Source organism: Tauraco erythrolophus, chromosome 5 (genome assembly GCF_009769465.1).
Source record: "Tauraco erythrolophus isolate bTauEry1 chromosome 5, bTauEry1.pri, whole genome shotgun sequence".
In the NCBI taxonomy this organism is placed as follows: domain Eukaryota; kingdom Metazoa; phylum Chordata; class Aves; order Musophagiformes; family Musophagidae; genus Tauraco; species Tauraco erythrolophus.
The window spans coordinates 16,610,230-16,626,623 of NC_141469.1; the positions used below are offsets into that span (position 1 = coordinate 16,610,230).

The 16,394-nt window shown below is 42.1% G+C and overlaps 1 protein-coding gene across 3 annotated transcripts in view; it reads left to right on the forward strand.

Moving 5' to 3' along the window:
- The first annotated feature begins 1,017 nt into the window (after window positions 1–1,017).
- ARHGAP10 (Rho GTPase activating protein 10) overlaps window positions 1,018–16,394 on the forward strand; it is a 159,309-nt gene continuing 143,932 nt past the window's right edge. For all 3 annotated transcript variants that reach the window (XM_086612395.1, XM_086612393.1, XM_086612394.1), the window contains exon 1: window positions 1,018–1,238. In XM_086612395.1, coding sequence (XP_086468521.1) covers window positions 1,085–1,238 — 154 coding nt within the window. In that variant the 5' untranslated portion in view covers window positions 1,018–1,084. The remainder of the gene's footprint in view (window positions 1,239–16,394) is intronic.

The window sequence follows — 16,394 nt, forward strand, 5'->3', positions numbered from 1 at the left end:
GGACATATATTCATGACTGAAATACATATCCCCAATTATCTAAAAACGTCCCACCAAATCACTATGAACTGCCTGACCATTAAATCATTAAAACTATGAAATTATGGCTAATTTATAAATACAACTATAATTATAAGCCTTTTCTGTTTTCTTCACTAATTTCCTAACGTTCTTAACTAAAACAATTCAACATTAAGTGGTCTTCTCGAGGTCTTGCTCTTGCTGCAGTACCTGTTGATGAGAGCTGTTTGTATTAGTTTATGAAACGAAGGCATAATTACGGGGCTGTATCTACTTTACTCAGCATTTCACAGCCAGGCACAGGAGGAGGGCAGGGACAGGTGGGCACCACGGCTGGTTTTGGATGCAGCAGCCCGCGTGCTGCTCCATGCTTCCTTCCACCGAGAGCTTGCTCTGCCTCTTCCTAAAGCCCACGGACGTTTCCGCGAGGTGAATCACTCCCTCGCAGCAGCTCAACCCGCCGCCCTGCCCGGGGGGAACAGGCAGCCCGCGGCCTGCTGCGACAAGCCGCCGCGTTCGCCGTGCGGGCCCTCCCGCCCTGCCATGGCGCCGCACCCGCCGAGGCGCCGCCGGGCCCCGCGTAGCCTCCCCAAGCAAGGGGGACTTCTCGTCGGTGGCTGGTAAGAGAGTACCTCATCACGGCCGAGCAGCTGGCTCTCCCGGGAATCGCGGGCACCGGCACGCCCCTGGCGCCGAGCCTTGTGTGACTGCCGCGCCGGGGCGGGAAGGAAGGGGCGGGCGGAGGCGGGCCCCGGCGCGGCAGGGCGCGGTCCGGTGGCGGCGGTGGGGCTGCCGGGACTGCCGGGAGCGGAGTGCCCCCGTGCTGAACCGAGCCGTGCCGCCTCTCGCAGCGGGGAGGGCGGCTCCGCTCCGCTTGCCTCTGCCCGCGCCCAGCTCTGCGCTGGAGGGAGCTCTCTCTTTGTGGCCGCGGCTCCCGCCTCACCGCCGCGGGGGCTTGGGCTGCGAGGACGCCCGCTGCTCCTCGGCTGCTGAGGAGATCGCTGCTGCTGTGTTGTAACTGGGAGAGGTTTACGGGGAGGCGAGCCCCGGCGCAGCGACAGCCATGGGGCTGCAGCCCCTGGAGTTCAGCGACTGCTACCTGGACAGCCCCTGGTTCAGGGAGCGGGTGAAAGCCCATGAAGCCGAGCTGGAGAAGACCAATAAATTTATCAAGGAGTTGCTTAAGGATGGGAAAAACTTGATCACCGCGACCAAAAGTGAGTGGAGGGGTGCGAGGGGAGACGCCGGGTCGCTGCGGGGGCGGCTCCCGGTGGCTCGGGGCCCGGCGCCGAAAGGTTTCGCCTTTGAGCTGGCTGCCCTTGCTTTCCTTCCAAAGAGTTTGGCACTGGCTTTCTCTAGCTCTCCCTTGGGTTCCCCACCAGCCGCTCTGGGGACATTGGTCTTCTCCAGCCCTTCGCCGTGGAGAAGCGCTAAGGGTTAGCGGCGGGAGCGGCGCCGCGTAACTCCGCTTCTTGTAACGCCGGTTCGCGTGTGCCCGGTCTCTCGGCCGGGCCTGGCGGATGGGTTTGGCGGTGCCGATCCCGAAACGAGCTACGATGTTCAAGTTCACCGAGAGAACTCGGTTTCAGGTTTTCCGGTGCGTTGTAAGCTGAGCGTCTGTGAATTGTGTATCTCAACATAGCGATGGACGTGTATGCGTGTCAGTAGTCTGTGAAAAGGCTGCTGAAAATACCCCTTTGTCAAAATTTTACGTATGTTTAGGAATTACCAGTCTTACAGTTCTGCGGTGACAGCACTAGTAACTGCTTCTATGTCTCTGGCCTTTTAAAATGTGATGGTGTTTTTTAATTTTGCATTTTACTTGTTGAATTATTTGTATATATATGGTTAGCTATGCTGTGGTTTATGTGGGAATCATGTTATTTTCCTTGAGTGACTGTGTTAATGCATATTCTTCATGTAGTGTTGTAGTAATATAATTTATTCCATTTAATTTAACATATGATAGTGTAGTCCCTTCAATATCTAGTAGGATGACTGACTATATCAATTATTCAAATAAAACACTAATGCAGTGCTCTGGCACTGTGTTCTCAGACGTGTACTGCATCTTTGGTATCGTGGAAAACTTCTGAAGGCAAGGAACTAGGCTTTCAAGATATTTCCCTTAAAGTAAACTGAGAGGGATTTGGCCATTGGTTTGAGCAGAGTAGCTGCTTGAATATGGTGAGGGTTTTAAAAACTAAGATAACATTTTGTACAAATAAACATTCTTTCCTGGTTTTGGCCTTGATGTGTCTGGGTAAAAAAAGGTAGAAAATGTCATATCAAATTTCACTTGTTTGTAACTCTTATTCTTTGGACAGTTAGTATTCAGTTATCGCAAATCATGTTCCTTGAGGATTACTTGAAATCTGTGACTCAAAGTTTCAATATAAATCGTCTTAACTTGGAGTGCAAAGTAAAAAAGTTTCCCTAAACTTGGATAAGAATAGTAGAGGGAAATCATCCCACTTTGCTGCTATTCCTCAAGCATCTGGGCAGTATCTTGGCAACTGCCCCAGACCCTTGGTTTCTCATGTACACTTACATATACAGAACCTAATTTGAAAGTATGGAGCTGATGGTGGTGAGGAAAGCCCCAACTCCTGTGAGCCTCCTATCAACAGCAGGGTCCTGTGCTGATAACTTTGGCTTGGTGTGCAGTGCACGGCACGCTGAGCTGTGTGCGGTAGGAGCCAAGGGAGTCAGTGTGCCAAGCAGAGCCACCTGGCCTGAGAGTGCTTGCTGAAATACTTTGGGCTAGCCCGTGAGAAAATTTAGAGAAGCCATCTGAGATCCTGCCTGGTGTTCAGGTCTAAGCAGTTCCTTCCTTTCTGAGATGACGGACATTTTCTTCTTGAGTTTAGGTGCTCTACCTTATTCTAACAAACCTCTGGGCTTCAGCACAGTTGTTTGACAAGTGGAAACAGAGGTTAGATCCTTCCTTACACGTTTCAGATTTCTGCAGTTGTTTCTCTCCTTAAGAGTGCCCTGCGTGACAGGTTTGAAGCTGAGTCGTCTTCCTCTGCTGCTGGTGAAGTAGTGCCACTGTTCAACAGACATTAAAAGACAAATTGAACCAGAGGAAACACAAGAAGGAGTTAGAACCCATTAAAACCCCAGTGGTTAGGGTACTGGTCTTCCTTGTGTTTTCAGAATAAATCATTGGCATCTGAATTATTTGAGGAACCTGATATGTTTGCTTTCAGGAAACCAAATGGGATTAATATTTGTTCCAAAAAGCAAGCTCGAGAAGTGGTCTAGGCACAGAACTAGCTCTTCACCAATGTCAAAAGTGCATTTTTTGCACAAAGACTGGCTTGCTGGAATCTAGAGAGTGTGATAATAAAGCAGGGTATTTCAAGAGCTTAGATGACTACCTCTTAGACAACAGTTTAAAACAATTTTCCAAAAAACTGTAATCATCTTTTGAACAAAAAAATACCATCTTCATAATAGCTAAAATATTTCTCTGTTTCTAGAACCATATGAAATTTACATCTGTTTTAATTGATATGTGAACGTAATAAGCTTTTCTGAATGGGCTGTAAAATATACGCGGTAGGTACACTATTGTTCTTAAATTTGTGGGAGATGAAGTGACTGCAGTAGAGATGGCCTGCGTTTCCCTCCCTTAGCGCTTTCCTTATTTCACTTGTAAAGCAGCAGAAATGTCACGAGGATTCTTTAGGTGTGAATAACTGATGTGACTGAATAGATCCCACTTCCTGCTTGACAGACAGCCTTGTAAATGACTTTGATGCTGCCAGTAATGGGTTACATCTTGAGAGGTGGTAAGCAGATACTGCCACCACTCCCTCTAATCACAGGAGTCATCAGTGTCTTGCAGGACAAACTAGCAACATGTTGTGGATCCTCTCTTTGGCTCCTTTCTATTTGCCTCCGCAGTTGTATGGGAGTGTATTTCCACCTAAAACTCAGAAGAGTTGATGTCTGTTAATACAGGAATATACTGCTTAAAAAAAAAAAGACAGATCTTTTGCATTCTGAAATGGTTGTTTTCAGTATGAAGCATACTTTAAGTGTATCTTTGCACTTTTAACTTTCAGTTGTTTCAAGAATCTGATAGAAAGATAAACAAGACTGACTCAAAGCTGTCTCGTTTCCTCTGTAATGGTTTGAATCACTGAGTTGTCTAGTTCAGGCTAAGTATTGGAAGAATGAATAAACAGTAGGTGACTCTTTCTTTTCTTATGACAGTTAAATATCCTTACAAGGAGTAGAAAAAGACACTTTTTTTCCACTGTTAGTGATCAGTAAATACAAGAAGTATACACGTGCGCCTTTTAAAATAGCAATGCAATATTTCTCAGGGGATTCAAGTTCAGTTAAACAAGTGAGAATCAAAATAGTTTATAAATAAGTTCTGGATAGAGTTAGTTATTCTTCTGTTGAGAGAAACTGAATTTAAAGATGCCTGATCGGAGAATCCTTATTCTAAAACATGAAAGGAACTTGAGAGGTTTAGTTGTGAGCTCTTAAAAAATCTCTGAGTTGAAAATTGTTGGAAGCTAAAGAATACGCTGGATAAATACTACATACTTGCTTCCTAATTTGTCTCGCTATGTTGGTCCAACTCTTGGTCTCTTGACATGAGATATGTTTGGAGTTTTTGAAGGGTTTTTTTTGGAGGCGAGACTTTTCAGTAAATATACAGCAGGAGCTGCCACTTTTTATGAGACCTCAGGGTGGAGTAGGAAGAGTCAGCACGAGCGTAGATTTTGGCCCTGGGCATCTCACGGTGGGGTTTGCAAAGGATGCTTGCAAGTGTGTGCTCACAGCTATTCCACGGACGTGAAAGCAGAGCCTCCCCGTTCTTGGATTTAGGCTCAGGTGAGAGCAGAATTCCGTTTTCGCCAACTACGGTGACTGTAACAGGCTGATGAAGGCAGAAGATGGAGAAGCTGGAGGAACAGAAGAGTTGAGTTCCCTAGAAAGCTTTCAAGGGGTGGTCCATATGCAGCACCATGTAAGGAAAGTCTAGACAAAGTTTGATAGGGAAGGGTGCCCCACATGGGCCTCTCAGCTAAAATGCATTGTAAAGCCTTTCATCAAGGCAGGATCACCTACTGCCACGTGGGCACCACAGTGTTCAAATACTCTTATCACTTGTGCTAGAACGCAGAGCAGCCGCCTTCCTCCACTTCCACCCTGAGAAACTTGCTGCCCAGCGGCCCCATTGTGTGCTTTTCACTGGGTTAGACCTGTCCCTTGGTGTGATGCTGTCTCTGTTTCAGCTCAGAGCAGTTTAATTCCCTCTGTACCCTTAGGTTTTGGGTTGTCAGCTCAGTTCTGTGAGGTCTTGGCCATCGTATTTGGTGCAGCAGAGGAGGAAACCAGACAACTTCGCTACCCAGGGCTGGTCTCTGCAGGCAGCTCAGTGTGCTCAGGCTTCTGGTGACTGGTTTTTATTGCTATTTTTGTTTTATGTTGTTTACAGAAGAGTTGTTCCTTGCACTCTACCAGACAGAATACACAAAAAGAACTGAATTTCTTTTATATGTAGAAAGAGTTTGTTGGAATATAAAGAATTACTGGTAGTTGTAGTTGAAGAATACAATTTCACTCCAGGGAATATTTCTGTACTCATGAGTAAAAAAAAAAAAAAAGTAGTGAATTCTCTTTCCTTTCCTCCGAGGAGTTATTAGTCACTGGTCGTTTACAAGTTTGCCATCAAGAAGTTGAGCAGACTGGAAATCCTGTTGGCAATGGGAATAAAGCCATTCCCAATCCCATCTCTGACCTAGTAGAGTAGGCTGAGTCTTTATTATAACAAAGACGTCTGAAGAACCTAATCCAAACCCAAGACTCAATCTAATGCCTGAGTTGGCCAAACCTGTGTTCTTTTTCTTGGCCAGTTCTTAGTGTGTGGTGGTGGTTGGCCTCTCAGATACTGGCCTGGGCAGGCTTTTGGTCTGACCCGGTGTGGGTATTATTATGTAACTGTAAAGGCTGTTGTAATCCACATAATAACACAGCATAAAAGGCACTCCGATCACTTGAGCCATGGTGTTTTTTTTTCTTAAGCGCTAATTGTCCATTTTTTAAAGCTTTCTTTGGCATAATCTGCACTTATGAAACCACTTAGCTGAACGTCTAATGTGTGCCAGCTCTCAAAGTCTTAGGAATTTTCTGCAACAGAAATGTTTTTCTACTCCCATTCTAGTACATATCAAAGAAGTAATGTAAAATAGTTAATATAGGACTCATTAATAACTTCTAGAAAGGAAATGGATATTCAATAAAGATTTAGAAAAAATCCAGAGACTGAGTGAAAACTAACGTCATTCTAACTTAACAAGGAAAGGGAAAGTGGGGAATACTGTGAGAGGGCCTGAGTTGAACTCGTGTGCAAAATTTCCTAGATCAGCAGCGATTAGTTAGAACTCTGATTAATTCATCTTGAATTCAGTGAGAGCTGTGAATTAATAAATCTTCACGTTTAGCATTTTAGAAAGCTTTTTTAGTTTTCAGTTGGTACCTCAAAAATGAGCTTTATTTCTGTTAGAAGCCGAGCTATAGATGTGATAACAGTAAGCAAATAAATGCTGTAAGCGAACACTCTGAGATTTAAATTTGAAATTTACTCTGTTAGGGCGCAGTTAGATAAAAATTACTGCTAGGGCAGCGTTAGATCCTGTATCGCAAAGGCTACTGAGCAGTATATACCTTTTAAAAAAACCTTTCTGTTGGAATTCTGCTCAATAATGGAAACATTAGAAAACTAAGGCAAACAGGTGCTTTGGGGCCCATCTGATACAGCTTTCCCTTAAGAGAGAACTGCTTGTAAAAGCATAATAGAATGTTGCTTTTCCCTTCCCTTCAAGATAATTGCCGCAGCTAGGGCCTAATTAACTAAGACAGGACTTTTTTTTTTTTTTTCTGCTTGCAGATAAAGTTGCTTCTGTATAAGGATCAAGGAGGTGCTTTCTTTTAAGAAAATACATGGCAGAACCTTGTGTTTAGCTCCACCCGAAGTAAAGCGTTCGTTACTGTGTCAGTAGCTATAAAAAGTGTCGAGCTCATTCTGTGAAGGATGCCAGTTTGTCATCTTGAATCATGTCTTTTCAGCTTGGATTACTAACTAGCTCCATTACCTTCTTTGTCCTGTTGATGTTCCACTGTTCATTTTTTTTTCCTGTATCAAAAGCAGAGCATTGTGCTAGTAAACTAGAAGATGTGATTTCAGAAAATACGAATTTACATGAATTTTCTCTGTGATAAGAGATGTGACAGGCTGTTGTTGAATGAAGTGATTGTCCTTTAATTGTTTGGGGAAAATATGTAATTTTTCAGCTTTAGATAAATTGTATAAGTGGTCATTGAAGAGTACATCAGTGATTAGTGTCATTGTCGGTCTTCAGACAAAACCAATAGAAATAAGTAGAGTGGTTTGTACTTTGTAGAGTAGTTGTCTGGTAGATTATGTTGGAAAGTTTTTTCCTACTATTTTTCTTTTTTAATGACAAGCCTTTTAGAAATGTAATATTGAATTTTATCGAATCTGAATGCACGTTAAGGAGTTGGAAAAGAGGATGAATTTGCCTTATAGTCTGTAAAGTGCCAACACCTGCTTGCCATTAAGTAAAGACAGACCCACTGCTAAGGCTGCAGGTGTACACTCTTCCCAGAATTATCTTGTGCTTGCCAGCTCTGTGCTGCAAAAATGTTGCAAATTATAACAAGCTCAGCTTATGACACCCGTACCAGTTCTCAAGTCAGTCTAAAATCGACTTCATAGTCTTTAGTGAGGCAGAACTTCTCTTTCTGGACGGTACAGGGGGCAGGGAGGGGAGACAACCTGCTCCAGAGTGCTATGTTGTGGTTTGTGTTGTTTTTTTTTTTTTTTTTTTTTTTTTCTTAATGTACAGCAAGAGGAGTAGTGTAGAGGCCAGGTGCTCTGCCCTCACTTTGGACAGAGAATGCCCGGAAACATGTTTTGGAATGGCACAGAAGAACTGCATCCAGTATTTCTCTTCTCCCCAGCTGTTTTTTAACATTACGTAATTAATGTGTATGGTTTACAATTGACTTCCTGCTTTTGTTTTACAATACCAACTTCAGTCACTACTGAAGTGTTTAATGTGTTAACTTACCTTAAAAAACAGAGGCTTGGCTGTTTGAGGGAGATAGTCCACGGCATGTGAATTTTGGCAATGTGCCTAATGTTTTGACAGGGTGCGTTGCGGCTTTTTGAGATAATTTTCATGACTTATGTTTGATGGGGTTTCCTTTTGTGTCTAATGCCACTTTTCTGAGTTTCCAAACCAGATTTGCTGTAGTCCTGTGACAGTTCTTGAGATGTTATGACATGCTTGGTGTTTTGATCATCTTTTAAAAGTCTTCATGGTTTTGAGTTGGCAAAAACACTTTGAGTTGTTCAATGCTTTCCTGAGAGATCTAATGAGTGTAAAATGTATGATTGAGTGTAAAATCTATGATCACATGAGCTTTGGCACATATTGGCAGAATAGTTTAAGAAACTACTGTTGAGGGAATTTAACATCCCTCTCTGCTGGTAGTTGCTGCCACCCACTGTAGCTGTCAGTTTTAATCAGCACCCAAAATCTGTCTTGTTGCTTAAGTCAAACCCATCTTCTTTGCCAAATTTGAACTAAGCTATCAGTTTTTGCAAGGAATTGAGGTAGGCCCATGTGCTCCATCCCAGCAGCTCTTGTGGAGATTGTGCCCTCTGGGTGTAACTTTGATAGAAGAGAGGGCAGCTACAGTGGCTGCAGTCTAAAATGCTCCGTGTTATATGAGTGATTGACGTATACCTGCTATCCAAAGAACATGTTTAGGTATCTCACTGGGAAAGAAGATACTGGAAGGGGTAGTCTGTGGCTGGGTTTATGCTATCCTCAAATTCTTTTTCTATCCAGATAGTTTTGGCAATTTTTGACAGATAACTTCAATGTCACGTTGTCATTTTTCCATGGCTACTTGCATCTATGGATGGAGCTTCTTGCAGCCACACTGTTCTTTGTGAATGCCTTTTACTTCTTCTGCTCTGTTTTCATTTCCTCCCCTTGTTGTTCTTTTCCCTCTGGTGTGTTTGCTCATCTTTCAGGATAAAAATAGAGAGAAAACATCCAGGCTCTCAGAAGCAATGTGGCCATCACAGGCCAAGGCCAAATCAGAAGTTCCTGTGAATCGTTCATGCTGGGGTTGTCCTCGGTGGGAAAGGAGCAGTGGGAGAGAAAAATAGCTCACAGAGATGGAAAATCACAGTGTTATTAAAAGGATTGTGGTTTTACTACTGCCCACACCTTTGAATAAATGTCCTGTTGTTGCCACTTTAGTTGAGAGGACTGGGCAGGTGGGGGTTATCAGCTCATTAGGTAGGTCAGAGAGAAGGCTTTGCCTCTCAATAGATCTGGTTGTTACAGCTTCCCTTAGTTCTCTCCAGCTTTTGTACGTACACCTGGCTGGTCAGGACTGCATGTCCTTGAAGAGGAAAAAAAAAAAGTACTTTGTTTAATTTGGCAAGGAAAATTGAGTACCCAGGATGAAACTGAGCTGGATTGTGTATCAGACATGGGCCTTGGAGGACACTGTAGCATGTGTGGTGTCCAGGAGTAGGTTCTCAGCGACTTTGTTGCCGGCGAGTGTTTCTTACTTTTGAAATTTGTCCATTTTTTCCATTAGGCTGATGTATGCAGGCTTAGAAGTGATGAATGAATTAATGGTGAAAAGTCTGAAGCTTGTGTTGCACTTTCAGTGTTTCAGCATTAAAAAAAATTAGACTGTAATGTATCAGATCTTGAAAGTTGGGCTCTCTTTCCGAGCAGAGGGAAGGCACTTTATTTTTGTTTGTTTATCTTAATCTGTGATTTTGTCGGTCATTAGAAAGAGTTGCGTGTTTTGAAAAATATTAATAGTATTTGAATGTGAGTATGATGGAACAAAAAAAAAATGTTAAGGAAACTTGTAGCAGATATAAATGAAAATATGATTGCTTAGAAAATGCTGCTTCTCAAAAAAAAAAATCCTACCATCTTGCAAACAGGTGGAGGGAGCATGCTGCCAGGTCACCGAGGACTTCAAAAAAACTTTTTGAAATACCATTTTGGCAGTGGGTCACTGTTCTTGGAAATCCGTCATGGGGCTGAGTTTCTAGCTTATGTGGATTAACAGACTGTGAATGCTGCATAGTTTCAGCCCTGAAACACATCAGTGCTCTGAGAACAAAACAGTATAATTTAAATTGTCAACACTTTTCTTCTGTTAAAATATCAGGTTGTACGCTCTCTCTGTCAAAAAGGCCTGGTCCAGTTGATAAGCTTAGTTACAAGCAGAATGGCTGTTTCTCTAAAGCTTTTGTCCGTTCAGTTCTTCAGCCTGCAAGCTTTTCTGGAACAAAGCTGACTTTCTTCCAGTCTGCTCTTAAACGCTCTTGCTCTGTGGTATTATTACTGCACTTTTATTGTGCCTCATTTTCCTTTATGCTTTCAGTCGTTTCAAAACGCACAGTTTCAAATTTCTGTTGTGCCTCTTGCCTAGCTGTTCCCCTGTTTCAGCAGGTTCAGCCCCTTTGCTAAAAGAAATAAAACTATTTGGACGTATTGCATCCTTTGTTATTTTTTTTAATTCTGGAAGTTAAAGAATTTAATGTGAAAAAGAATCTGCAAACACTCCTCTGTCCCATGACCAATTGTTTTTTTTAAACAAAACACATCTGTGTGTCTACCAACACCTATACTGTGGGGTTCTGTAGGGTCACATCTGAGGGGGAAGGCTGCTCTCCTTGAGGGGTAGGGAACTAGCTAGTCAAGCATGAAAATTTATTGTTGGCACCTGTTTCCTCTTACTGCAGCCTTTTGCTATGTTTTATGGAGGAACGGGGCTAAGCTGCAGACATTCAGCTGAAGTTTTTGTGTAGTTAATGTAATGAGCTAAGGAAATATCTGTTACACCCTTGAATCTCCTGTGTAGGAACTTGGTCCTCTGTTCAGATGAACTTTGCTGAGGGCCTAGAGCAAAACCGAAGGAGATTTGGACATAGATAAGACAGGATACTGTGGTTTCAGAAAAGCTGAAGTTGTTTTCTATCTTAGAAGGACTCATCCATCTGTTGCAGAGCCCAAGCACCTGAGGACTGGTGGCCATTATCTCTAGATAGTGCTCCAGTAGTGTAACCCACTCTGAGGGAATTGATGGCTGGAAACGCCCTCCTGGAGGATTGAGATCTAATGTCTAGCAGCTTGGAAGACCCGTGAGAAGGGTTGTGTCTGTATCTGGGCTAGTAATCAGGATAATTGACCTGGCAGAAAATGAGTTTTAGTGTATGTATTTAAGAAGCAGAAGTCCTTCAAGCTACTGTCCTAGATGCAAATATGATTTTGAAAATGTAGCTTTGAGACTTAACAGAAATGATTCTTTGTGTTCACTTATCTGGAAATTTTATTTCCCGTTCTGCCTCCAGTAACCGCTTTATATGTCTGTAATTGGAATGTGTCTTAGGTATGAATTCCTGGTTTTTAGTTACAAAAGTACCTTATATTTTGGTGCAACATAATTTATATTGTATATAGGGCTTTTTTTTTTAATCGCTGCTATAGGTTGCTGCTCGTCCTCAGGATCTTTCTATAGTGGATGTGGTTCATGTTAGTGAAACTAGAGAGGTGCAATTTTCATCTTTTATACAACTAGATTTTTATCTGAAAGTTTATGTCTCCCTTCTGCATCTTGCCTATATAGATCACTACTTACTCCTCTGGTAACTGCCTTGATTCTTTCGTAATGTAACATGAAAAAAAAAACACGTGGTGATACAGCTTTTTATTTGCACAATTGTGACCAGACACTAAGCAGCAAACAAATGAATTAGATTAATGGAATGATGACATGTCTTTATCCCTTCATCCTAAGCTTCTTCCCATAAAGCCAAAAATGTTTTGTCTCTTCATGTACATGGATAATTTTGTGGTATGAACAAGAGAGCCAGCTGTGTCTAGAGAAGTGACTTTGGGAGCAGCTTTGGGATATCTTTCTTTCCATTGCTATTTAAGCTATTGACTCAAACTTGGGGACGTTTATCTATAAAACAATTCACAAATATTGAAACTTCATAAAGAAGTGTTGTGTATCAGTCCCTTCTGCATTATGAGTTGAGCAGTAGTTCTAAAGTTTTTTATCCTCTTCAAGTAAATCAGCTTAATACAGAATCTGATAGGAGAATGTGCTGTATTCTGCTACAGTCATGTTTTAGACATCTCGGTGTGGAGGGCATGGCAGCGCAAACTCAGAAAGCAGCTGTTCTGCCCTTGCCATGCAGATTATCCAAGTGGAAATTTAAGTCAGCAGCTTGGCTTTTCGAAGGTTTATAGCATGTCGTCATTTACTTTTTTATAGAAAATATCCATATGTGAAGAAAAACTGAGGTATGCCTACCTCGTTATAATGCTCCGTGGCCATACTGAAATTCACTTCACATTTGTACAGTTACTGCAAAGCTGGCTTCATCCAGAAGGTTTTTCCTCTTTGTACCTTTTGTTTGTAGTTCTTAAAGTATGTACAAGGAAGATAGCTGTGATACTGTCTTGAAAATTAGTTTGACATTATTGCTATTGATTCATTTAAAAATAAACTAGGAATCAAGATGTCAGTCAAGAAAAGCAGCAGTTTTAGTTTAGATGAAACAAGCAACTGTACCACATTAGCAATTAATCTGATAGCTCCTCCCCCCACTTCTCTCTAGTACAGAGAAAAGTTTCTGTAAATGGAACTTGACAGTGTTTGTAAGCAACATGTAACAGAAATAAGCAAAGTGCCTCCTGAAACAAAAACCTCTGGTACCCCAAAAGCATGAAACAAACCCCAAACAATTCTAGCAATGTTTGTTTCCATTTCAATCCTTTTATAAATAAAGCTCTCTGTATATGCGTTCTGTTCCTGCTGTAATAGTTATGGTTTGCTTGCATTTAGGATCTTGAAGGCTTGTGAGTAGAAGAAAGAGACCATATGCTTTTGATGTCTCAGATTTGAAAGTAAATCCTTCTGAAGAGAATGTGTCTTTAAGCATAGGGAAAGTTATCTTTTGAGTAAGGATGCCATTCATTGTAGGAATTTTTTTCCTGAGGCACTCTCCTTCAGTTTCTCTTTTAAATATGGAAAATTCCTCTATTTTAATAGTGGCCAGGAGCTGATCTCACATTTCATAAGGACATTATTGAATGGACTTATTGGAACATTGCTTCCTGGACACTATTATTAGTGTAGTAGCTGAGATATGAGCAGCTGCCGAGTTTCATTCTGAGTGCTTGGATGGGTGGGTTGGGGTGGCATTCCCAGAGTGACAAGCAGAGGCACTGGGGGATGCCAGGAAGGAATTTTGCTTGGAAAATAGTAGACATTAGCTCAGTGGTTTGTGCTTCTATCTCCTCTCTCTCTCCCGTCTGTGAGGTCTTAGTAGCATCACTTTTTAGATGGTTCTTGCCATAGCCTGCTGGAGATTGCTGCCTCCTTCGTCTCATTTGATGTCTTTAGCTGCCTGTTCTGGTGAAAATTTATAGAGCAAACTGTAGTTTGAATGTTAAGGAAGAGCAGGAAAGGCCCAATAGCATGGGTTTCAGCACATGCTAGCAGGGAAACATGCTCAAGGTTCCTAAGAGAGTTTGAAATAGAGCTGCTAGGACAGAATAAAGGCTAAATCAAGTCCTCTGTAAAGTATGTACCTCTAATCCTCTCTGAACTATGTACCTCTAATCCCTTGCTTGGCTTGGAAAAGGTGTGGTTTAGGTTTTTAAAATAATTTTTCCTGTACTTCGATGCATCTGCTATGGCTCTTTTCTACTCAGTAGTAGTTTATTGAGCAGGAGTAATTTACTCACTGAGCAAGAACAGAACGAGTGCTGTCTGGAGATGGCGTTGCCACAGGCCACTGATGTTACAGAGGAGAGGATTCTCTGCTGGCAAGTTAATGACAAAACCAGTAGGAATGTTGTTCTTAGGCTTTTTTTCCTTCTTTTTCTTTCCCTAGAGCAAACTGCCATCTCTCCTAGTTGCATCCCTCCCTTACAAAACATCCAGTGTTGCCAATGTCAGTTAAATTTTTACTCACGGGAGAACAATTGTTGGGACGGGGAGAGAGTGGCGGAAACAGGGCTTTTATAGCTCTGAAAAATAGTGGATGGAATACATCGATGAAAATAATTAGTAATGTCAGAGAAAGACAGCACGTCAGTCCTCTTCTGAGAAAGGGTGTGGTGGGGTTTCTTGCTTGCTTGTTTTTTGAAGTTACTTGCTTATTTGCAGTTGCTTTGCTTCCAGGGAAGGGGACCCATTATAATGCACTGTAGTGCAGAGCCTTTTCAGTTGAAGGATTCAAACCCTTTCCATGAAAAAAAAAAACAAACATACTATTTTGTACGACATTGTAATATCACTGTGATAGCTTTCATTTATTGAGCGTTGTTGAGTAAATTTGGGCATTTGTTTCCCTTTTCCCTTATGTTTTTTGTTTACTTAAACCTGTTGGGTTTGATTTCTGCCAGTCACTTCACAAATTGTCTTTTGATGCTTTATGGATGTTTGATGCTCTCTGGATTAAAGCCCATGGGAATGTTTTAGTGGTACGTGCTGTGCAGAGAACTGAGAATTCCTTAGTGTCAGTAAACAGTTTAATTAATTTTTGTTTGTTTTCTTCAGTTATGATGATGCTTGTGAGCTGATTTATTGTTGTTTTGGAATGGTTTCCATTCCAGTAAGATACATATTAGCCATTGTAAGTGAGTGTGATAGGAGAATTGAGGGTTGTTGCTCTATGTCCAAGTAAAATGAAGCATGACTATCTGGCAATGACTAATCCTTCTGCATGCTGTTAATGATATGAAATAATCAAGGAATTTCCTTTCTACCCGAATTCCTACTTTGCTCTATAATCATGCAGTGAACAGCTTGGTGTGATAGGGATTCTTGATAGCAAGAAGTTCTTGATTTAGGGTTGACACTAGAAAAACCTGGTAGAAGAAGCTACGTGCAGGAAACGTCATCAGGACAATTAAATGTGAGTTTGCTTACTTACGGTCAGCCCAGTCATACCTATTTTAAGTTCTTGGTAATAGTTTCTGGTGCTCTACTTGTAGCATTGTTTTTTTCTGTCATGTATAGTATGTATAACTTAAAAGGCATAAATATGAGATTAATCTTAAAAATAAACAAACAAACCTCTTAGTCTACATAGCACTTACAAAAAAATCCAAAGTGCTTACAGTATTTGAGATGCTAGCCTTTCAACATCCTGCAAAGTAGGTTGGGCTGCTAGGTCTGTTTACAGATGGGTGAAGTGAGAGGTCAAGTGATTAGATAAGATTGCACATCAAGTCTTTACTGGAGACAGAGTTAGTAATTAGGAGGCCCCTGACATTTAACCTTATTACCCGTGTATTAGAATGTTCTGTTTTGTCAGACAGCTTGCAGACGTTGAGATTGTATTGTGAATTGTATGATGGTTTCAGACTACCTGTTCAATTCCCTAAGCAGTGGTCAGAACTGTTTTGGTGTAGGTGCTTGAAGATTTGAAGATGTGTTGGATTTTAGATGCTCCTTTTGTCACGCAGTCGTGTTAAATGTTGCAGTGAGGCAGTGACTGCATCTATTTGCTTCCCTGTACTTTCTGGAATATGGACCTGGGACTGTGCTTACCTTGATGCCCTGTTAGAATCGGGAACGTGTGAGCTTCTGCTGGCTGGAAACGTACCCCAAATCCAGCACTCAGTTCCAGAACCGCATCTAGTCAGGCAATAATCTACAGACATTGTACTAGCTGTAGTGTGGTGGCTTTGGCTTATGCAAACCTCGCCTGGTGCCGAGCAGTCCTTCCCGGCCAATGGTGCGGGTGGGTGTTCCACCCTGTGCACGTGCGAACCTGCTGCTGGTGTTGGATCCTTCAGTCTGCCTCAGACACAGGCATAGCCAGCTGTACCCTTGCAACCCCACTGCCAGTTTTGGCTCACTTTTCTCCTTTTCCTATCTCAGTGACCCTACCGACTTAGTCTCTGTCCTAACAAATGGTTACTACTGAGACCAGGCCTAAAATTAGCCCTAAGTTGCTCCTTCTGGGCCCATCCTTAGTCCTTATTTGGTGACTGCAACCTTTAGCAGATACAAGCCAAGAAAGGAAATTTTTCCTCCCGATGCTGACATATCTCATCATTTGGCAAACCCTCGCTGAACCCAGCAATGAATATTCTTGCTGGCTTCTACCCAGCCCTAAAAGTAATTGACTGAATTTTTGGATCCTTCTCTTTCTGTGTCTTGACAGTGGTAACTAATAACAAATAAAAATTATCTGAAAATTCTGCAAGTGAATCCTAACTCAAGTCTTGCCCTAACACAAAACAGGTGGC